Here is a 24,415-nt window from a genome sequence, read left to right on the forward strand (position 1 = left end):
TCCTAGAAGTCATTTGTTGTCAAGATTGCTACCTGAAATGTGGAAGTCTTCCCTCTGCCTGTGAAGGAACCCTGGGACTTGTTCTCCTGAGCAACCACAGCCCGTTGAGGTGATGGGGGCACCTTCATCCCAGTTTCTTCTGGGTGTCCTCAGCATCCTGAACTCTCCCTGTGTCAGCACAGAGTCCTCAGCGAGCAGAGCACAGGGAAAACTCAAACAGTAAAATGTCCCCGGACCAATCCATCCATCACTGCTTGGAAAAAAAAAAAAAGCAATCAAGAGCAAGTCTGCTCGTAGTTAAAGGCTGGAGGGCAAAGAAAAGTGCAGAATTGCTCCCTGGGTAAGGAGCAGTCCCCACCTGCTGGTCCGTGCGGGGAGCTGCGGGAAACGCCGCAGGCTGAGGGGCAGGCTTGTTGGACTCCAGAACTGCTCCTCCACAGCTTCAGAACGGGTACACGGCAGCCCGCAGCTCCAAGAGGCTAAACCTGAACGGGAGAACTCCACATCCTTTGTGGAGTGCTCTGGTTACGTTTGACTGACAGGAGCTCTCTCTCCTGCACGTTGCTGTGCTGCTCCAAGTTTCTTCTGAATTACAATCTTGGCCTCTTCCATCACCAGGTCATCAGTTTGTTTCCTTTCTGTATCTGTTCACAGCAAGAATGCTGAGCTGCAGAGACCATTAAAACAGATGTGAATGTTCTCAAGGGCAGTTTGATATTCTTCCTGCCTGCAGGTATGAAGATGAGGGAAGGAGAAGAGGCTACAGCAGCACTCCTCCCCTCTGGTCATGTCTGCAGCAGCCCCACATGGAGGGAGTAAAACCTGAGCCTGCAAGATTCTGTCTCCTTGGGCTGTTCTTGTGCAGATGCAGTGTGAAGAAGCATAGGTCACAAATCTGAAATACATCATTGGTGTGAGAAGCACAGAGCAAGCAGAGGGAAGGAAGGGAATGTGCATGAAAGGCAGGGAATAGCTGGCAGGTGTGTGAGACCGGGACGGGGGGGCTTGCAGGTGACCTCCAGTCATGAGGGGGCTGGAAGGGGCTGCAGCAGCCACTGGCTCCACCATTCACTGCTGAACTCAACTGGGCTGCACAGGGCCCTGAAAACTTCCAACTTGCCCAGTTTTGGTGGTGGTGACTGGGGTCGTTGGGCTTTTTTTGTCTAGTTGGGGGGTCCCTTATTTTAGCTTACTGCAACCGTGTTTCCTCGGTTCTCACTGGGGTGAAACTCAGCGTGCTCTGGAGGACAGAGCTTTCTCCTGAAGGTTCCTGGGGGGCCCTGGCCCCGCACCCGGTGGACGCTCCTGCTCTGCCAGGCCTGTGTTCCCTGTCCCTGCAGCCATCCCTGCCTGCCCTGGGGAAAGCCCGGGGTGATCCCCCTGAGGAGCGGGATCCCCGATGGGGCCTCGCAGAGTTCCAGAGGGTAAAGCTCCAGCCCCGTACTCCTCAGGAAGCCCTCGGAAGCGGGATGTTCTTCCTCAGAGACGCACCGAGCCGGAGCAGCCCCTTCTCCAGCTGCCCAGGGCCCCCTTTCTTCCCTCAGCCCCCGACTCCCCGCCGCCCTTCTCCGCAGGCCCGCAGAGGCGGGGCGCGGCGCCGCTCGATTGCTCAGGGCTCTCCGCCCTGACGGGCTCTGCGCTCGGCAGCGCTGCCTGGCGGGGTCGGAAGCAGCCAGCGGCCTGTCCGCCGCGGCTCGGCCCGGTTCAGCCCGGCCCGGTTTGGTTGGGTTCGGTTGGGTTCGGTGGGGCCGAGGCGGGCGGACGTCGCCATGGTTTAAACGGCGTCGGGCGGAGGCGAACGGGCAGGAGCCATGAACTTGCTGCCGGCTAACCCGCACGGCAACGGGCTGCTCTACGCCGGCTTCAACCAAGACCACGGTGAGGTGGCGGGGCCGTGCGGGGCTGCGGGGCCGTGCGGGGCCGTGCGGGGCTGCGGGGCTGTGAGGGGCCGTGAGGGGCTGCGGGGCTGTGAGGGGAGCAGTCCGGTCCCTTCCGGCTCCTTGGGACGGCCCGGAGCGGGGCCCGGGTTCCTCTCTCCCGGTCTGTGCCGGCAGAGGGGGGGCAGGGGGCCCGCCGGAGCCAATCGCCCGGAGCCGGGGAGGGGATCGCGGTGCCAGCCCCGTGTTGGGGCTTCCCGGGGAGGGGAGTGAGCGGGACCCGGTCCGGGCTGCTTGGGGGGGACATGGGGGGCGATGGGCGGGCAGGGCGTGGGGTCTCACCCGGGGGGGGCCCTGCTGAGGGTGCTCGGGGCCTGGGGCTGTGTGGGCAGAGGTGCCGGGATTAACCCTGCTCCGTGTGTGCCAAACCACCTCGGGGAGGGCTGGGTGGGCTGAGGGGAGAAGGAACCCTCGTGTGTCGGGTGCATGTCACACATCTGCCTCCCAGGTGGTGATTTGGCTTCATGCTTGAAACTGGCTGCCCTGCCTTGAGCAGCTGTGTAAGTCTACCTGTCCTGTCTTTAAAGTGATGTACTCTTAGAACTCCATCACGGATAAAGCAACTCCCCAAATGTCACTTTCTCGGTGTATTCTGCATTCAAAATTAGTCAACTACTATTTTTTTCCCTTTTCCTTTGTCTTTTTAAAGCAGTGATTATAACCCCTCATCACATTGACACACAGGTACAGATCCAAGGACCACTGAAAAGCTTCAGGAGTAGGCTTATTTTTTTCCTGTGTTAGAAAGGGGAAGGCCTTTTCTAGAAAGGGGGTGCATACATCACATCTCATTTTTGCAGTATTGAAATGGCACTCTTTATGAATAGGTGTCCTTTATGTGGAATAAGGAGTAGCAGGTCAGTATTTGGGAACATCCTTTTGTCTTAACAAATAACACTTTTGCCCAAGACAGCCTTGTAACTGCTGTCATTGCAAGGATGGGCTTCATTTCAGATCTGTAATGAAGCTGTAATATTTGGTGCTTGGCCTGGGATGAGGCTGGGTTATAAAGAGAAATGCATAAGAAGCCAAGTTTCTCTGTTACTGCTAAGTGCCTTTAAAATTTTGCATGTAAACCTTGTTCAGGTTTGGCTTTTGGTTTGGTTTGGGTGACAAAGTTTTCCTTAAATTCCACAGTAGTAAATGCAACATGGATACTTTTTTGAATAACGTCACTCCAGAGCATGTTAAGGAATTTGTCTTTGGAATCTGTGAGCTGAGAAGCTTATTCCTAACAGTATTCTAGTCCCAACCTGGCCAGCTAACGGAATAACAAAAAAACTGGAACAAAAATAATGTTTGGCTTTCATTTGCAAGTTCCTGGATGTTTCATTCCTTAGGGATGCTTAGGGATGATGTGAACTTCTCAACTGCAGATAGCATGCTGACATTTTTAAAAGGCCCTAAACTGGTAAGCTTTAAAGAAAAGGTAATTATTTGTCTGCTCAAAAGAAGGGCAGATAAGAGGAAGCACTCACTTCTTCCTTGTTGCTTCTACCAAAAATAGAAATACGAGTCACTTGAGTGCTGCAGCTTGGTAGTGTGGTTGTCTGCATCTATTGTCACAATAACCTAATTTCTTAGTAATTTAAGACTAGCCAGTCCCATAATGCTGGGAAGGTGGGAGCAATGATCCCATGAGTTTTAATGATCTGCAAGTTTTAACTTCCATAACTGACAGGTGCCAAAGCCAGTCAGCCTCTGCACTTCTTCTCAAGTGTGCTTCCCTTACTCTGTTTTGGGTGATACTCTATTTTTATATTGGGTGCTTTTGTTACTTGTTTGTTTTTAAATTAAAAAATAAGCAATATAACACAAGGAAAGTGGAAGGCCTGTATTGCAAGGTGTTCTCAGTTGTTTTAAAACTGAATATTCTTGACATTAGATTCCTAATTTCAAAATGGGAAATTCCTGATTTTGGGCACTTTCCTAATGCTTTCAGAAGGACACAGAAGTGCTTTACAGAAATGAAAACATCATAATAAATTACCCTACCAGAAATTATATGTGTAAATTGCTGACAAGTTTCTCTTTTGTCACTGTTGCAGTGTAAAGCTAGTTTGGAAACGGAGGTATGGAGTTATTTTTGAGTTAAAACACTTGGCTTTTCATTTGTTCTTTAGTGGACTGAAATGCTTAGCTACAGGACCCCATAAGTGCTGGCAGGATCCTGAGCTCTTAAACAAAATTTGCTGTAGTGAGGAGAATTAATGTGCTGGGAACTGTGCCTGCTGTAGCTGCTTCCCCAGACTTCACTGTTGCAATTTCTGGATCTTTGGCCCCAAAGCCTGCAGATTTCTCTCTGCCAGCAACCCCCCTTCAGCCTGTGGCATCTTCTGTGATATTCATCATCTTAACCCTTCCTTTGTCTTTGGCTTTAGAAAAAACAAAATCTACTCTGACCTCCCTGGGAGTGCTATTAAATAGTATTTGTACTGGAGGAACAAGCACACCTGTGAGTTAGGGTAATAATTCTGTGGAGATGCAGTTTTCCCTAGCATTTTAATTAGTTTTTAATTAAGAATCTGAGTTGTCTCCTGTCAGTGGCTCTTTGGCAGCTTGTCTGTCCCTTCTTAAAATGAGGTGAAGGTCCTGTGGCAGGAAGCCCACTGTCACTGTCCCTTTGCTGGCAGCCCCTCCAAGCTGCAGCTGAATTGTTGAGCTGGTGATCCCTGTGGTAAATGCTGGGATCAGTCAGGTGGGAAACACCAGCCCCCAAAGCTGTTCCTGTCACCTGGAATTTCATGAGGTGCAGTATTCTTCCTGCATGTGTTTTTTTTTTTCCTCTCGTTTGGCTCAGAGGTTGCCATGGCAGAGCTGTCAGGAGTGATGGATGGCGTGGGGAACATCACTGTTACCTTCCCTGGGTCCTGGGGTATTGTCTGCAGTTAAAAATGGAGATATTCCAAAGACATTAAAGGCAGCCCACGTCTTAGTCACGAGGTCAGCCCTGCAGAAGAGCTGTGGGCTGCTACAGGAAATGTAAGGTCTGCATTTGACAGCATCAGGAGTGCTCTGTTTGGGTGTGCTGTGAGCTGCTGATACTAACACAAGTAAAACTTGACCGTGCTCTTCCTCTGTCCCAGGGCTCCAGCATGCCTCTGAAAATAAAATACTGTGTTAGAAAACTGTCACTGGAAAATAAATTACAGGGACACAAACTGCAGCGACCAGAAGGAGATTAGTTCTTATCCTGTACAGAGCTGTTTGATGTCAAGAGAGATGTTTCTGTTGTAGTTTGCTTTCCAGTTCTCCCAGTGCACAAAGCCTCCTGCCTGTTCAGCTGCAGATGCTGCACTGAGGGAGGCAGTGAAGTGAAGAGTTCATCTAAAAGCATCTCCCCCAGCATGTTCTTTCACTGTTTCAGCTTTCTTTCACTGTTAGATTCCTGCTAACCACTCTCCAGGTGTATTTCTGTATGGAAACAAGGCCTTTCATGATCAGTTTATTACAAAATCTTGGATAGGGTGAAGTTGTGGCTGTTGACTCTCTTGGGTTGGGGAGTAGGCTTTTTGGGTGGTTTTATGTTCTTCACTATTTAGGTGTTGGAACAGTCTGGTATATTAGGTCTGTGACTGTGTAAAATAAGAGGGTCAATTTGTTTCCTCTCTACACTGAAGAGTGCAGAGAGGGATCTTGTATTAATTTTTCCTTTGTATGTGTGAGTTCAGTGAACTGGAACCCTGAGGCTGCTGCCAAACACCCCCACATCTACTGAGATCCTGGGCTGTAAAGCAGAGGGGGCGTGGGACGCCTTTTCTGTTGATGTTTGGTTTTGGTTAGTTGGGGTTTTTCAGTTCAGCTTTTGGCTGTTTTTTTCTGGAGGGGTCCTACATGGAATGAAACTCATGAAGCACTGACAAGAAATCTCAAATGGGCTCCATTATTTTTCCTGAAATGTGGATTTTTAAAATGAACACTGTTGACAAGATCAAGTTGTTAGATATTTTTGCTATACAAGAACATTGTTACACAAGAACATTGGTTTGTTCTGTGTAGTGGATTTCCTTTATAACATCTGTTGAGATAGCAAAAAAAAAAAAAGATACCACCAGTTGTATTGTTTCATCTGACATCTTGCATCAAGATAGGAGCAGCAGAAGTTATGTATTGAATGGTGCTCACGTGCTCTTCAGTCAGCACGTGGAATTTTTTAAGTGAGCTTATATTAAAACAGTAGCATCCAGACCACAGTTATTTGCCTGTGTTGTGAGAGCCATCACTTGGCTGTTGGTGGCCAGGAATACCTGAAACAATCTCTTGCTGTTCCTGAGCTGTTGCTCCACAGCAAACCTGTCCAGTCCTGTGTGGAGGAGATCATGGGTCACTGGCTATAAGCAAATGGCTTTGGAAACCTATGTTTTAGGACTGAAGATTCCATTCACTCTTTCCTCCACCCAAACTGTGATTTTTGGGTATTGAGCTTGGGCAGAGGTTTTCCTTTAGACCTCTTTTTATTTGGGGGATTCAAATCGTTGCAGTCATGGCAGGGTATAAGAATTAAACTGGACTAATCTGAATATCTGTGTTCCAATGCCTTGAAGATCTTATCTGGATTTTTAAGATAGTGCAGATAAATGGTGTAGCAACTAATCTCCTGTCAGTCTCTAGTGACAGCAGCTGCTTTTGACTTCACACTGGCATTTCTTTACCTTAGAAACTGCATTAGCAGTTTCCACCATTAGCAAGAAATAAAGTAGGAACAGCATACTGGTAGTTTGATGAGTTCCACTGAAAAGGCATGGGGATAATTCTGTATGTAAATTTTCTGGAGTATTTTAATCTGTCTTCTAAAAATTCCCTGATCTGGACTTAAGATATTGGCATGTAATTGTTGGTATCTGACTTGGAAGGCTCTCACTAGAACATTCTTTATGTCTGAGAAGCTCATTTCTGAGGAAATGTGAACAAGGGATCATACCTCATAGAGTCATAACCACAGTGTAAATCTGGATCTGATAGGAAAGGAAGGGTTTTGCTTCATAATGACTGTTGGACCATGGAAGTTAAAATGCAGGTTTCCTTTCCTCCCCAGTGCATGGCATAGGATACAGATGGGGTGGGAATTACTTTCTTTTCCTTCCACTGTTTTCTCCTGTCTATAAGGAACACTGACAGCTTTCCACTTGCAGCAGGGCTGGCAGAGAGGACAACTTCTCTGAATGGTTTTCACTTGAACCACTAACAAAGCCTGCAGGTGGTCTTCAGCTTGAGTTTAAAACCAGTTATGGAGTAAAGTTCACTTAACCCTCTGGCTCTCGCTTAGTTGTTGAGTATATCCTGCAGTTACTATATATGTGCTTTTTACTACAGGATGCTTTGCATGTGGAATGGAAAATGGATTCCGAGTTTATAATGCAGATCCACTCAAAGAGAAAGAGAAACAAGGTAAATGCTTACTTATCATACCATGCAAGTTCTGTGTTGGAAGCTCAGGCTCCTCAGCTTTTCTTGTGCAGCTGTCAGCATTCCATCACTGGAAGGTTTTGAGTAAAGCTTCAAAGAAGCAACTCCATGCTGGCCTCAAAGGGACTTTCACTTGTGCCACTGCCTGTTCAGATGTTTCAGCACTGTTAATTTGCATCATGCTGGCTGATGATGAATTTCTCTCGCCTTTTTGCAGAGGCTGAATGGTGTTTGCTGTTGGTGAGGTTTGTAATCTGGAGTAGGAGATAAGTCACCTCATTATTCACAAGTGGGAGGAGAGTTGCTCACTGCAGCAGTTTAATGGGGAGAAGCTGCTCTGTTCTTGTGCAGTAATCTGGATGATCTTGAGCAGCAGTAAAACTGCCTTTTTACTGGAGATCCAAACATAACATTGCTGGTGCTTCCTTAAGAGTACTGCTTGCAAGACCACTGTGCACTCAGACTTAATATTCTAATTTCTTTATTCTCTTTAAAATTTTGGGAGGTTCTTAAGAGCCTTGAACAGTAATTTCACAATGAGATATATTAACATGTAGTGGGGCTTGTTATTAGAAAGTGAACATAACTGAGTCAAAATAAGCAAAAATGAAACCAGCCATGTCATGCCAACTCTAGATATAGGAAGAAAGCTTTCATGCTAAACTGGTTCCCCAGTACTTCCAGCCTGTGATGACAGAAAGAGGAAAGATGTATTTTAAAATACCAATTCCTATGAAACCAGGCTTGCTTTCACTTTCTAGTGCCCTAAGAGTTACTGTTGGCCAAGGCTGGCAGTTTCCTGTTCTTTAATACTGAATTTTTCCACAAGCAACAGGTCTTGGGGTTATCACCTGTGACAGTGTCCTAAAAGGATCAGAATTCAGGTTGAAGTCCTGTTGAATTCCTTGTCAAAACTCTCCCTGCCAGTAGCTCTGGACATACCTCGTGCTCTCCTGTCATGAACTGTTTCTTACAAGTCAAATTCCCTTTACCCCATGGATTCTGAGAGCTCAGGCTGTTGTGCCTGCATAGGTGCACAGAGAAATCTTGTTCATCTTTCCTGTCTGCTTAAGCCTCCTTATTGAGATAGTCTCAGATGGAACTTTCTCATCTGATTTCTGTAACCCAGTATGAAACCAATTCTGAACTGTTGCACCCTGGCTTGTCTCTCCTGTACCTGAGAGTTCCATAAAGTTCCTGATCCAAGCACCACCTGTCAGAACTCTTGAGATAATGATTAAAGTGTCAGTTCTCACATACACTCAGAACACACTGCACGTTCTCAAATTGTCTTGGGTTGTCATTCATAAATATTTTAAGATTTTTTTTGTCATGGTAATAGTACCTCTTCATAACAAAATGTGCTGCCATACTTTAAATGCTTTAATGGAGTTAAGAGGAGGATCTGGTACAGAAGGGGTTAGTGTCCAAATACAACTGTTCAGGAAGGCAATTTGGCAATCAGAAGTGTCGTAGAAGAAATCACAAGGACTTGTATGAAATCCAAGGCTTTTTTGCTCCTGTGTGAGTATCTTTCCAGGCATCTACCTTCAGCACTGGGTAGTCAAGTCCCAACACAGATTCCTCATCCAGCTGTACTGCAGTGCTTCTGAATGTTTAACTGCATCTCCCTTGTCCAAGCCATCATGTGTATGTCTACATCCCTAGTGTTACCTCTCAGTTTCTCAGACAGTTTTGCTGTCTTTTCCCATCCCCTCATCTTAAACAAGCACAAAATCAAAACAAACAAGCCAACCCCCCCCCCCCCACCTCTTAGCCAGGATTTCTCATCTGTCGGTTTTCTGTCACTCCTAGAGTGTTCTCTGCTTTTTAAGGTCAGACAGGGTAGGAAGATATTGTTCTTCTCAGGTGCCTGTGAGAAGTGCTAAGTACCATGAGCTTTTCTTGTAAGAGGTAAAAATTAGATGACATTTTAACAGGTTCTGACACTTAAATAAAATGCATTTGTCTTCCAGAATTTCTAGAAGGTGGCATTGGCCATGTGGAAATGTTGTTCCGTTGCAACTATTTAGCACTTGTAGGTGGAGGAAAAAAGCCAAAGTATCCACCTAACAAAGGTGAGTGCTGAGGAATGGATCTTGTGTTTGCTTTGTTTTGCTGCCTGTGTGAAACTGCTGAAAGAATTCCCAAACCATGTGGCTTGAGCTGGATCTGCTATCATGAGGGCTGGATGGAGGAGATGTTACTTCAGGTTTAAGTAAATGTGTGTGGTAAAATAAGTTGTGTCACCACTGCTGGAGTGTTAACAAGTAGTTACCTGCAATCCCCAGTCTGAGACCTGGTGACAAAGTCTGTACTTCTCATAGGTAATATTTGCAGAGACTCTGGCTCAGCAGCCTGAGGGGGAGAAGGTCCCTGGCTGGCAAGCTGTTTAGGAAAATACACTACTCTCTTTTTAGAATAATGTATTTTTATTGTCAGTTTTTGGGGTATGAGTCATAGCATGAAAGAGGGGGTTGATATGCAGCAGCTAAATACCTTCTGGTTAGCAGGATGCCAGTCTGTAACTGCTTGGCTATGGGATGTTCCTCTTGATTATTTTGTTACAATGGAGACAGTGTGGATGTTGAGATCTGCCTTGATGATCTAATGCAATCTCTGCACTGTTCTAGTCATGATCTGGGATGACCTGAAGAAGAAGACTGTCATTGAGATAGAGTTTTCTACAGAAGTCAAAGCAGTGAAGCTGCGAAGAGATAGGTAGGTAAAAAAAAAAAAAAAAAAAAGTGTTCCAACAGGGCAGGGTGGCTTCGTACACCGTTCTTACTCACGTCCAGCTGTTTGTAGAAAGAAAAAGATTGTGTTTTTACACCTAGATAAAAACCCACCAGTCATCAAAGATAGAACAGGATTTCTGGGGCAAGCAGTAGAGATCTTAACAGATCACAGCTCCAGCATATGAGTACCTGAAGCCCTGGTGGAAAGCCTGTAAGAATTTCTGTCCCTCTACTAAAGGGCAGTGTTACTCATGTTGAGAACTGACTGTTTCTAGGTATGTAGGAGAGTGAAGGCAACTCAAGCAGAGCTTTAGAGAAGAGCATCTGTTGGCAGGTGGAGTCTGTGTGTGTGTGTGCAGGCACAGAGGGGTTCTGCTGTCACAGCTTTGGATAAAAGTGCTTGGCAGGCTCATAATCGCATGGGGTTTTTTGCAAAGCTGTTAAGTCTGTTGTGGGAGGGAAAAATAACATAGCTATTAAATTAGTTGAAAGCCTCTGCAGATCTGTGTCCCTGTTTTACCTACCTCAAGTCACAGGAACTTCTTGTCTGTTTCAGAATTGTGGTAGTTTTGGACTCAATGATTAAAGTTTTCACATTCACACACAATCCCCACCAGCTGCACGTCTTTGAAACCTGCTACAACCCTAAAGGTCAGTTGTTTGTGTGGGCTGGGGATGGAAGCAAGCTTCTTCTGTTCTTCACATCTTATTTATCTTCAGATGCCTGAATCAGTTTCATTTACTTCATCACTAAACAGTTTATTTGCTGTACTACAGTCATGCCTGTTGGAGATGCTTTTGTGTTTAGAAAATGGTTATTGAAATTAATTAATACTTGTCACAGAAAAGCTTTTTCCTGGACTGCAGCTGCTCAGGCCCCACTGCACGGGGAGGCAAGGGAGCTGTTGGCTCCTGCAGGAAGGAGACTGAGGGGCTGCCTGTGGCTGGTGGCTTGCAGCTACTTTAAGGACACTTAGAGAAAGTATAGAGCCAAAAGCTTCTTGATGCACCAGCAGAAGAACAAGGGGGGCTGGCCATGCCTGGTGTCTTGGGGAGGGTCTGCTTGGATGTCAGATCTTTTCACCACCAGGAGGTTCCTTATTAGGCTTGGAGTCCTCACCCTTGGAGGTTTTTTATGCCCTAGAAGCAACCATGGATTTACTGGCAGTGCTTAAACACAGGCTGGGCACGTTCACTTACAGGGTGTATGGTGGAAGATGCAGCCAAAGCACATTGTTTGTTGTGACACCCAGACATGGCTCTGTGGGCTGAGCTGGCAAGAATTCACTTGGTATCAGCAGAACACCTGGAGGAGAAACTATTTACTTGAAATAGTCTGCAAAGTTTTGAAGAGTGTAAAAGTGCAAGTACTGTAAGAACCAAGTCAAAACATGAAGTAACAACCACCAGTTGCACTGACAGAGGAGAAACTAAAATATCACTTATTTTAAACTCTTAACCTTTTTGACCTGCTAAGGAGACTTTTCATTTTTTTTTAAATAGTTTTGCAGTAACAATGAGATTACTTTGAAGTAAAGTGATGAGAGCAAGTTAAATTATGCTACTCTCCTGCTCCTCTGTGCTCTGCAGTTACAGATGGATCATATTTTCAGATGCCACAATAGCCATTAAAATGAAATTCTGATTTACTACCTGTTTGTTTATTCTGAAATTAATTCTCGTAGAAACTCATGTCTGACAACAGTTGTGAGAACAGAACTACCCTTACTAAGCTGCTTTTTGAATTTTTTTTTTGTCTCTTAGGTCTCTGTGTCCTTTGTCCAAATAGTAATAATTCTCTTCTAGCATTTCCTGGAACACATACTGGGCATGTGCAGATAGTGGACCTTGCTAATACAGAGAAGCCTCCTGTTGACATACCAGCACATGAAGGAGTCTTGAGCTGTATAGCTTTAAACCTGCAGGGAACAAGAATTGCAACAGCATCAGAAAAAGTAAGAATAATTTCCTCCTACCTCTGACTGACAATGCATTCTAGTGTAGTAACTCCTTCTATAATATGTAGAGTTCTATCTACATGAGTACAGTGTGCAGTGCAGTATTCTGTCTGTAACCTGACTCATCTATGGGTCTGTACAGATAATGACCACAGAGGGTAACTAATTGTTCTAGATTAGTTCAAGTAAACTAATTGTAAGGCAAGATGAGTCACAGCCTGCTTATACTTAAGTGGGAAAGACACATGCATCATGGCAGCAATCAAAAAACTTCCTATGGGAAGCAAAGTTTATTTGCAGAACCTGGGCACAAAGGGCTGCACACAAGTCTGCTCTAACATTTACAGACTACAGAGCTTTAGGATGGGATAAAAATTAATTAGCTGAGTAGCAAAGTAACAAGGCTGTTACCAGAGCATTATAGTGGGGGGAAAGCCAATACTCATCCCAAAAATTATCAATAAAGAGAGGTTCTTTCAAATCTACAGAGAGGAAAAGCCCAGCGGTGTATGTAGGGGCACGCTGGCCAGACAGAATTTTAGGATGCATGCTCAGATGTGGAGAGTCTTCTGTCTTTCCTAATATGAAACTTGATTCCTTTTCAAGGGGACCCTCATAAGAATATTTGATACTTCATCAGGGCATTTAATCCAAGAGCTACGAAGAGGATCACAGGCAGCCAATATATACTGGTAGGTCTGACTGTTTCTGCTTTGTTTTGTGGGCACCGCTGTGCTGAGGCAGATTGGTGAGCAGCACCTGAGTCATCTTCAGAAAGCAGTGTTACTGTCAGGGGCACAAGGCAGAGCTGTGCTGCAGCCTCTGCTCAGTGCTGGTGAGGAAGGAGCAGTCTCTGGCTGGCACAAGCTCCAGCGGTTGGGGCAAAACTGCATCCATTGCCAGGCTCACCTCTGTGCAGCTGATAAATGGTACCTAGGGATAGCACAGCTTCCCACAGGGAATACAGTGTGGAAGGCTGGCACTTCCAGAGACAGCAGGAGGAGTACCTGGGGGTCAGTGTAGTGTTTATTACAGCACAGGGCTGCTCTGCATGCCAGAGCCCACAGCAGAAGTTCTGACTAATCCATCACTGGCAGCACTCTCCCTGGAGTGGGGAAACTTCTGTTCTTGTACTCAGCACCACTCTGGGGTAGGAGTGTTGCACATTTTACCTGATACCTGCCTACTCCTCCCAGCAGAAGTTGTGCATTTTCTTCCAGCAGAAGACTGTGTCTATGTCAGGGCCATTCTACCTGTCAGGAAGGAGGAGTCCCACCTCCTTTAGGACAGGAGCTGTTAAACCCAGGCTGGCAGCTGCCCCAGGCACACCAGAACCTGTGGGTGTGTTCCAGCAGATACCACAACTGCCTCGTGTTCTCTGCAGCATTAACTTCAATCAAGATGCTTCCCTCATCTGTGTATCCAGTGACCATGGCACAGTACATATTTTTGCTGCAGAAGACCCTAAAAGAAATAAACAGTCAAGGTAGGATTGGAACCATTCTGAAGCCTTTAAGGGGGCAAGAGGGGGCTGCCCTTTTAATAGCTGGCGAGGTATGTATCAGTTTATATGTATATATATATATAACTAATGTAAATATACACACACACACCAGCAGTAACACTGGTCTTGACAAGCAGCAGCAAATCCCTGGAGGTGGTGAAGTTAATCTGTTGTGCTTGAGTGAAGTTGCAGATTTAGGATTAACTGCAACTTCTTGCTGTTCTTGCCAACTTCTTGCCAAGTTCTTGCTGTCCTTTGTGGAGCTGTAGAGTTCCAGCAGCAAGTCAGGGCAGTATTTTTAGTGGCTCCCTCAGCACGAATCCACATTCACATAAATCAGTCTCTACCAAAATCAGTCCCTTTGGCAGTTTTTTTTCAGTCACTGCAAAAAACAAAGCCAACAAGGTAGATTCTAGGGTCTCTCTTCTCTAGAAGGGGACTCATATGTATTAACTGATACTGAGCAGAAGAAATTAAAAAGCCAGTCAAGAGTAGCAGTTGGTGTGAACCCTGCAACTTGATGAAACATGACAGCAGTTCTAAATCAGTCAACACCTTACTAAGTTGTTGTATTTTTTGTTTGTTTGTTTTTCTCTCTTTCAGTTTGGCCTCTGCCTACTTTCTCCCCAAATACTTCAGTTCCAAATGGAGTTTTTCCAAATTTCAGGTTCCCTCAGGCTCTCCATGCATTTGTGCCTTTGGAACAGAGCCCAATGCTGTCATAGGTGAGTGCTGGAGGCTTCTCTGGGGAGAGCCAGGTTTTGAACTGCAGGGGCTTTGAGCTGGAGGGAATTCTGAGGAGACAGAGGGCTGCATGTCCCTGTCAGCTGAGAACAGGAACAGCCCCTGCTCAGCTCTGTGAGGGGTAAAAGCTGCCAGGGCCCAGGGTGGGAGGGAGTGAGCCTGGGTGCAGGGCTGGGCTGAGGATGGCTAGAGAGGTCAGGTTAAGCTACAGCTGAAGGAACAGAACCTCAGCTCTGGAACTGACATCACTTTGGTTTTGTTTCAGCAATATGTGCAGATGGCAGCTACTACAAGTTCTTATTCAACCAAAAAGGGGAGTGCTCAAGGGATGTCTATGCTCAGTTTCTAGAAATGACAGATGACAAGCTTTGACTGAGCTGAGGGAGTCTGTGGGTCACAGTACTGCCTCAGCCATTCCACATCTTTGGAAGGACAGTGTATGAATGTCCAATACTGATCAAGAAGTTTAGCAGACCTCACTGAGAAGCCTGGCCCAACATGATCAGAACAAGCTCTGAAGTAGTGGACTACATATGTTTATTCTCATTTCTGCAAGTATTCATTAAAATCTCTTTGGGTTACTGTCATCAACTCAAGTTTTCAAGATGTGGCTTTCAACAAGCTTGTGCCTATTGGGTTTCTCTTAATCTAAACTGTGAAATGACTTTAGATTAAACATGAGTGCCTGCCACACAGAACGACCTGCAGGGGGCCGTGCAGATGTACAACGAGCCTTAGAAAAAGGGATGAGAAATAGAAGATTTGAGGCATTATTTTACTTCCACCGAGCAACTGGAAGGTTGGGGGGGGATACTATGGATGATGCCAGTAACACTCCACCAGCTTGACTAGGAGCAGGAATACACCTCCCCCCTCCCCTGAGCACATCTCAGAGTGACAGAGGAGAAGAGGTGACAAGCGGGTAGCCATTGATGACTGCTTGACCCATGCCTGTCCTCAGGGCTGGGGGTGTCCTGTGGCCGTGGGCTGCAGCTCCTGGGCACAGCCCAGTGCTGGCTGGGTGCTTAGCAGCAGCTGTCAAAGGTGCCAAACTGTACAGAGTCACCGAAGGCACAGGTGGACACTGGCTGAGCCAACTCAGCTCTGTGTGGAGCAAGCAGCCAGGGGACAGGGTGCTCCTGTATTTGTAGAGCTGATTCCTTCTGTAACTCAACAGCATTCCAGGTTTAAAAACCACTCTGGGTACTGGTGTGACAGCTGTGCTGACTGCTTCCAAACATGCTGTGCTTCAGCTGGAGGACTGGACAGGCCAGGCCACTTGCACAATAAGTGAACAAGGTGGCATGAAGTATCCGTCTGCAATGGCTTTAAACTTCAAACTTTCTCTTTTTTATTTTTGATTTTTATTTTTTAATATTTTTGAGATGTTGCATACTAAATACTGTTGGTGTAGGGGCAGTTAGAGTAGACTAAACCAACTGGCTTGTAAACTTTCCCAAAATTGTTGTATGGCAATTAATATTTCCTGCTAAACCAAGGCACAAGATGATAAACTAGAAACTGAATAGACACAAGCTCTCCATTCATGGCACTAAATACCTGGGGGAGGGAATTCTTGCTCTGATGGACTTAGTTTCACAGATGCTTCAAATCTGATATGTCAAGTTCACTCTGAGATCATTTAGCTGCAAACTCTAAATTTGACAAGTTTCTTCTAAGTCTCACATAACATACTAAGGACTAACTTCTACGCAGATTCTGATGTCAAGTTTGCATGTTGCTTTTATGTGTATTTAATCACAAATTGTTTTGCACAGTTATTTGTAATATGTTATTTCTTTTAAATAAAAGTGACTAATTTTGCTGTATTCACTGATGATCACAGACAGAGCTCCTATTGCCCCAGGTTTCAGGGAATAAAAATGTAACTGAGGAAACTGTGGTGGTGCTTGAAGGAGAGAAATTGAACTGTGCTGACCCTGCCAAATAAACCCAGGACCAGCAGCACAGGAATCCCTGCCTGGGACAGGTACCTCGGTCATTATACCAGAACAATCAGACTTCAGTGCAAACCAGTTCAACACTTGTTCTCCACACCATTCACCCCAGCTCCTGTTCTGAAGCTCCTTACAGCTGTATGAGCAGAATGACCACCTGGACACTGCTGGAGCAGCCCATGCACTGGGGAAGCAGCAGAGACCCTTCTCCAGGGATGATGTAAATCCTCTCTGGTGCAGCTGCAAGCTGTTTGTGATCCACTTGGCTGTGTTCACTTTAAATAGCAAGGAAACTACTTTAACTAAAACATTAGGCCTTCTGCCCAGTGTTCTGAAGGTTTTATATAGTTTAATCTGCTGAAGCACCATCCCCTATTAAAGTTATCCTATAGCTGACCAGGGAGACTGTGAGCATATTTCTTGGTTAATTAATACTCTACTGAACTTGTAAAACTTCCCTGAAACATCTGCTCTAATGTGAAAAAAAAAAGAACAAAACTACACTACAGATACAGACAGTAGAGCTGTACTAACTATGGGATCTGTTAATATAAACCTAAATATATTTAATCTCAAATTCCTTCTTCTTTTACTATTTGCAAATCCTTATCTCTAAGTAGACAGACATTTACAGGGATCAAAAATTAGGTAAAAGAATGGTTCTTCCCACCTGGTGCTGGCTTCAGGTTGCTCTGTCAGTATTTCACATCACTTCCTGCTGTACTGCATCGTGTAGGTAATTTTAAGCAAATTTGCATTAAGTGGGTTAGTGGGTAGACAATACCTCTACAATCAAAGGCAAGAGTATTTTAGTCACTTTTTTTGGAAAATAAGTAGTAATTCAAGTATTTGACAGCCCACGTATCCATCAAGGCAGGTGTTAAAGATGAGAACAAGCAACAAGTCCATTTCCAAACACACTCTATGTGAGGCTGCAGGGTAACAAGAGGGCAAGGCATGCTGTCACAAGTCTGCTTTATGTGACCAAAAAGATTAAGTAGATGTAAAAATGTCAAGTTGTTTGCTTAAGGATTATTATTATACTCCAGAGGTCCAATAGCATTTATACCTTCAACACTGTGGTCTTAAGTCTTAGCTAGAAAGGCTTTGGGAACCAGCCCTGCCCAGCAGAGTACCCCAGGGGCTGGCAGGGAAGCAGGCACAGACTGCCTCCATCTGTGGGGAAATGGCAGAATTAGCACAATAAGCCTAAAATAACAGCTAGTCCTGAAAAACAAAGTATTTCCACCAGAATCAGCTATTTAAATATAAGGATTATTTATTTTGTATCTAAAAATAACTAAACATGTTCTCTCCCTGTTTTGCTGTCTATTTCCACAGCAACTGTAAATCAAAAGAAATGCATGTAGTTCAATCTGTGAATAATTACAGTTCAACCTGTAACTATGCTGTGTTCAAAATCCTGAAAGGAAAGCTAAAAGATAAGCAAGTGCAAGAAATTCAGTGGTAATTCCACTGGTATTTGCCAGCAGGAGCCACAGAATGCAAGGATGTCTTCCAGAACCTTTTAAGTAGTCACATTAAAGTAAAAAACTCAAGATTAATGAGTAAAGTTAGAAAATGCAAGACACAAGAGCAGTTCTTACAGATGTGGCTGAAGGGCTTCAGCAAATGCCACTGTCCCTGATCCAAAGGCCACACGTGCTTCACAGGAACAGTTCTGGAGGTACATGGCAGTGAATCTACCTCCTCATTAAGCCTCATCTTACTGCATTTTTAAATTCCTCCTCTAAGGCTGTGCTGGTTTAAACAAGGCAATGAATCTCTTTTGGTCTGTAAGAGATCCTGTGGAATTGCACACAGTTGTCTGTTCCTTTGTTAAAAGTACAGGTTATGTCCTTTCACCTTCAGATATTGGAGTCCTTCATAGGTGTTCTGAAACCCTCTCATTTCTCCCCAACTCACTGCAGTACAGACATGAAAACCAGGCCACATTCTGGTCAGTTTAGTACTTAAGACAGAAGTATTTACCCAAAACTTGTATGAATAAAACATGAACACAATTAATGCATAGTGAAAGGATCAAAAACCAAACCACCATTAATGAAAATTATTCCATAAAGTGCACATCTCATTAAACTTATTTTTTTAAAGAACCAATAATCTGTTACTATGGCAGTCTCTGCTAAATAAGTGCATTTGTGGCAAATGTTTTTTTCTGAAAGTCAAATCATTGAACTTATATGAATCCCTGGCTATGTACCTGAAACCAGCCCCAAATGCTAACAGAGCTCCAAGAAGAATCAGACTCTATGATACAAAAATTAATTCTTAATTCAAAGTCTGGCTTATTAACAGGAAATAAAACAAGGAGAAGATCAAGATCAAGAACCTGATGGCTTAAAGTGACCCATGAACCTGCTAACTTCAGATATTCATTCCTGTTCTCTATTAATTTTATGTCAGACACAATGTAGGATTCTTAATAACGTTCCAAGGTTATAGTTAAGACAAGGGTATATATAGGTAAGGGTCAACAAGGCTAGCAGAAAAAGCACTCAATTTTTTGTACATTATGTATATACATATATGAAAAATAAGTATTTTTATATAAGTAGATCACACACATATACATATAAAATCACAACTTGACCACTCAACATTTACCCCCTGGGGAAAACGGATACAAAATCTAAACCTCAACATGGACCATTGAATCTTTTTAGTTCCACTTTTGCATTTAATTATAAAAAACATTTTCAAATGAACCTGTATTGTAACAACCATGCAAGTATGGACAAAGATTTCCCAGTTCTGCCTCCTGTACTGTACCTGTGCTGTGAAGTGGTTTATGAAGCAGAAGTGCTTTTGTATCTCTTGGGATTAGTATGGTACAAGGGTTTACCCAAATCAGCACATTTAATACTGGCATTAACACAGACTGCTGCCATGGTGGTGAACACCTTGCAGTGTGGGCAGGGGGCAGACAGCAGCTCAAAACTGAGTCCAACCACACCAACCAACAGGATCTGTCTGTCATGCCACTCCATCTACAGTCCCTTCTCTGTTTTGAGGATTTGGTGTTGCTTTGCTGGCTTGAATAATACCTGTACCTGCTGTCACATCAGCCAGCAGGAAGGCAGAACTGTCCTGCCCCAAGCCAGGAACATCCCACTGCCCAGGAGACCATGCTGCTGCCTTCCCAAACCACAGCTGGCACAGGGACAGGGAGAAGGGGCTGATGCCAGGAGGCAGGAGATGCTGGCAGTGGAGATGAGCTCCTCTGTGTCACCAGAAGCAATTGTGTGCTCACATCTTTCATAGGTCAGAATGCCCACTCTTTTTCAAAGTAATTTTAAAGATTTCACAAAAGCTGATACTTCACAGAAAGAACACTGAACAGGCAGCCTAAAAGAGCACGAAAGGGAATAATACCACACATCAAAACACCAAAGGAAGGGTTACATCAATTCCTACAGCTAGGTCAGCTCTAAGCACATGAATCACCTGAAGAAATTTTCCATTTGCAAAATAAAGATCATACTGAGCATGGGAGTCCAGGACGTGGGACACATAAGAGCTATTTAGGATAGGCCATGAGCATCACCTCAGAAGCAGCAGCAGTGTCAGAGGAGCCTCCTTCAGCCTTTGTGCAGTAACCCCCACCCTATTAATAGTGGGAGGTAAATTAAGCACACAGACAAACCAGGGAACAGCTTTGTTTCGACAACCAAACAACCCTAATTTGTAAGGCTTGACACACAAGACAGAGATGTCTGCATTAGTCAGAATTAGTCAAAAGCACTGGAGTTATCCCATATGAGCATTCCTCAGCATCACCAAAAGCACAGATAAGCACCTCTTATCTTTATGTAAGACCCTCACCTCACCAGTTTTCTCACACTGCACAGCTTTTTCCATCATTTTTGTGCCACATTCCACATGCACCAAGTGTAAACCACCACCACGTTACAGAGCAGGACCCAGACCATATTCTCATTTCCCCTTTCACCCAGCAGGACATCAGGAACAGCTTTGTCTACCATTAACTGACAGCAAGGTTCACCTTGTTTTTTCTGTGTCACATAAATTGGATTATTCACCCCAAAGTATACATAAATATTTCAAACACACTTGTTGAGTAATTTCAACTTAGTTAATTTGCTGAATAAAATTTGATTTTATTTAAAAAAATCTTATACACTAGTATTCACCTAGCCCTAGTTGTGAACAGATTTTCACTTCTGAAAATAAACCACATTCTAGTCAATTCATTCAACACCAAATTAAATTACTAGTACTGGATTTTTTTTTTCTTAAAAAAAGTATGTTAAAATTTTACTTTTTTATTTTTAAAACCTCTAAAGAAAATGTTGCAGTTTTACAGAAATGTTTCTTTTCAGGTTATGCTTTTTTTTAAAATGCCTGTTATAAATTCAGCTTGTGTAGAGTTGTTTGGTTTTTTTCATAGTTTTTTAATATGTATTATCTGCAGAGACATTGTAACAGTTCCATTTTGTGGATGAACACAAAACTTGTACAGATTTCTCATATTTGGTCTTCAGGTAAATAGTTCCCAAAAGCTGCCTAAATAAACCACTCCAAACTGTTCAGTCCATCATGAAAATACAGTGTTCCCTTTCATAGTGTGAAAGGAAATATAAATAATGCATCATTATTACAGAAAATGACAAAAATCATATTCAAATTAAGCCAACTATCTAGCTTTCACTCACCTTACTGCATGAGGAAATAAGACATTATGTGAATTAATGACTGAACAGCAGCCTTACCTTTCAATTTAATTTTGAAATGTAAAGTGGAATCTATTACCACAATTAAAGTGAGAAATTACCAATACATTTTAAAATGTTCAACTGCAGAACACACACTTAAAAAAAAATTATAATAATATGGTAGCCACTGTTAGAAAACCACAACAGCTACTCTGCATGGAGACCCCAAAAGGTCAGTGTATGACATCAAAAGTGTTATGGAGAAACTGGTCAGATTAATTTCTACTGATGGGTGCTTAAGCTTAAAAATATCGAATATACCTCTGACAAGATAATTTTACTCTCTTTTTAAAAGGACTTGTGATAAAGAATTTCATCTTTCTAAATGAAGAACAATCTGTTATCTTAAACATACACAATATTAAGCAGACTCTTGTTTTACTTTAGACTGGAAAAATATGCCAGGGACAGTCAAAGTCAACACAAAGTAACAAACAGCAAAAGGTAGCAGAAAGAGAAACAGATAAGTGCAGCTCTGGTCAAATTCATAGCAGTTCTTTAAGTCAGTTAACGGCTCATTTACATTGTAATTTCTAATCAGTTACATGCAAGCCCAAAGAAGCATTTGATCACTACACATGGTAATAAAATTTGATTAAATTTATCAGGCAACTGCTAAAATATGAAAATTTGCAGATGTAATAAAGTAGCTTTATCTGAACTTTAACAGGACAGACAAAAGTAAATCATTCCATTGGTTAAAAAAACTCTACATTCAGTTTTTTACCAAACAAAATTTCACATGAAAAGTATTGTGTGATTCCAAAGTTTCCGGAGTAGAAATGGAGTGATTTGAAATGTCAAAGACCCCATTATTTTGCAAAGAAATGAAAATGCACTTCAAAAATTCCTAATTCCACATGTGAACAACAAAATACTGCATATCTACCAACAACTGCATCGGGTAGGTCATTATGAAAGGCTAGCTGCCAAGATGTAGGAAATGGCTCCTTGCCTCTGTTCCCTTTAAGGAATATACAATCGTTTGAAACCAGTTCACACTAAGCGCTGATCATGCTGCCGTTACACTGAGATACTCAGTCCTTAAAATAATCTGATAAAGATTTTTTTAAAGCTGCAGCCCTCCCCAACACTGTATTTCTCAGTGTACACAGTTCAGTAGGGGGCAGGGAGGAGCAGGGGTCACAGCCTCTGGAACAAGATAGTTTGCAGTTTGACTTTAAATTACCAAGTTTTAAGGCCACCTGTGTTGGTTTGTTTTGTTTTTTTTTTTTTTTTCAGTGCTGAAAGTTGAAGTCTGATCACAGGGCCCCTTTCCCCACTGCGTGAGAACATGTTCCAACATTTTAGGTGTTACATTTTAAGTGTCTCCTTTTGGCACCGTGGAGTTTATTTAAAACAAAATAAAACAAAACAAAAAAACAACAACAAAAAAAGAAAACACCCCTAAAGTTTCTAGTTCTGGCTGCCTTTGTCACTCACTGCCACAGGTGGGGTGTCCACATTAACAGCTATGACTATGCTCTCTCCATCTTCTGTTTTGATCCGTTTGAGTTCCTGCTGCTCTGCCTGATCCCCGTTCTGACGCTTTGTGGGGAGCGATGCTGAGGCTGATGCGTGGGTTGCCAACATGTGCAGAGGACTTGCAGCAGCTGGAGAGAGAGAAGAGAAAACTTCAGCACTCTAATCCTTGTCAAAACAACATGGAAAGCAAACTGAATTTTCACCCTAATGCTGAATTCCTTAGTGGGGTATTAGCAATCCCAGCTGAGACGCAGGTCCAGCTGTTGGGGCTTTACAAACCTGAAGGGCGTTCTCCCAAGTCACATTCATACAGATTTGGACTAAGGTGGGAGGATGGAGAAGTATCTCCATTTTGTCAGAGAAGGATTAAAGGACTGAAAGCCAATCTGCACTGATTTGTGACAGAACAAATTTGAAATTGCCTCTCAGTAGGGTCTGGCCATACCTGTGGATCCCTGCAGAATGCATGATGTGGCTGGGAAGGAGAGCACCACCACATCCTACTCCTCTGGGGGCAGGAGGTTCTTAATCCACAAAACTCACAGAGCTGTGAGATGGACATGATTCAAGCAGAGATTCCTCTCTGACAGACTATGAGCCATGGACCCACAACACAAGGAAAAAGCAGTGCTTTAACAAGCAGTAGTGTTAAGAAATGACACGTTTGATTAAATTCAAGCGCACAACTGAATTAGATCAAAAGAGGGGGATATAGTTCAATCATCCTGTGCAAGATTTTACTCCCATCCCATGGAAAAGAGAGTACAATTCACTATTAATGGGCAAGTACAATCCTTTAAACCTTCTGAGACATCCAAAGGTTCCTTCCTTCTACGTGCTAGTGGTCAGTTTCTCAATATCAATGGTGACATTATTAAACCAAGTATTCAGATGTCGTCTCAAATAATGCAAAATATGAATTACACAATTACTTGTTCATTGCATTTCATTAAAAAATATCTAAACATTATCAATCCACCTGTCTTTTTCACACACGAGTTCCCTTTCTTCAGCACTACACTATGCTGAAAACATGCTGAAATCAGTTGAATCTTCAGAGCCCAGAAAAAAGAAAAAAATAACTATTTCTTACTTCAAAAAAAAACTTCCCAGTATATTTTACACAACTCTCAGCTCAATTCATACATCCCCTCTGACAAAAAAAAGTGGATAAGAAGTCTGACAGTGATTGCTTTTGCTTTACTTAAGCTGAAAATGAAGTGGAAGCAGAGAGAACACTGACCTCTAAATATCAGTGATGGGAGAATAAGGAAACAAAGCCATTCACTCCGTTAGAAAGACTTAGAAGCAGAAATGCAGGTAATAATATGAGAGCCAAAAACTATTTCTGTAAACATTTTACAACATAAAAGCTCCTTTGGTATGACTGCATCTCAAAGTGAAACTGTTAGAACAAGCTGCATGCACCTACAAACCACACCAAAACTGACCATTCTGTGAACAAGTGTGGATATATGAAAATTATGGAAAAGTACTGCTACCTGCTCAGACATAAAGGTGAGGGGAAAGGTGGTATCCAGAAAAGAAGAATCTCAAAATCTTACAGAATTTTTGTCAATTTTAGTACAGGTTCAAGAAAAACAGAGAAGGAACAGTTCAAAAAGCCAAGCTACACACAAATTCTGCCTTGTTTTTCTGTTGGTTGGTTCTTGACGAAACATCTGTGGAGCAGTTACCATTTTAATGGCACTGCTTCATAGGCACTTCTCTTAAAACTTGCTTGTATTCTGGGTTTAATAAAGAGAGAGGATGGATTGTCACCACTAACTATATCCCTATAATGACCACAGAGAGAATAAACAGCTGGTCAGGCAATGATCAGTGAAGAGAAACACTGGTTCTTACCAACAGAGAGGGAAGGACCCCTTTGCAAGGCTGTTATCTGATTTTTCAGTAGGACTTTGTTT

The 24,415-nt window shown here is 43.4% G+C and overlaps 2 protein-coding genes across 2 annotated transcripts in view; one reads left to right on the plus strand and one right to left on the minus strand.

Annotated features, from left to right (window-relative positions):
* Nucleotides 1-1,616: 1,616 nt before the first annotated feature.
* Nucleotides 1,617-16,116, plus strand: WDR45B (WD repeat domain 45B). The gene is made up of 10 exons (XM_071763949.1): nt 1,617-1,878; nt 7,251-7,325; nt 9,320-9,421; nt 9,977-10,064; nt 10,638-10,732; nt 11,846-12,036; nt 12,646-12,731; nt 13,424-13,525; nt 14,147-14,268; nt 14,553-16,116. Exons 1-10 carry the CDS (start codon nt 1,812-1,814, stop codon nt 14,657-14,659), a joined length of 1,035 nt encoding a protein of 344 aa, XP_071620050.1. The 5' UTR covers nt 1,617-1,811; the 3' UTR covers nt 14,660-16,116.
* Nucleotides 16,117-20,362: 4,246 nt separating this feature from the next.
* The window catches only part of FOXK2 (forkhead box K2), a 44,850-nt gene continuing 40,797 nt past the window's right edge, over nt 20,363-24,415 (minus strand). Inside the window, exon 9 of the mRNA XM_071763948.1 lies at nt 20,363-22,615. Coding sequence (XP_071620049.1) covers nt 22,419-22,615 — 197 coding nt within the window. The 3' untranslated portion in view covers nt 20,363-22,418. The remainder of the gene's footprint in view (nt 22,616-24,415) is intronic.

The sequence above is a fragment of the Heliangelus exortis genome, chromosome 20 (genome assembly GCF_036169615.1).
Source record: "Heliangelus exortis chromosome 20, bHelExo1.hap1, whole genome shotgun sequence".
In the NCBI taxonomy this organism is placed as follows: Eukaryota; Metazoa; Chordata; class Aves; order Apodiformes; family Trochilidae; genus Heliangelus; species Heliangelus exortis.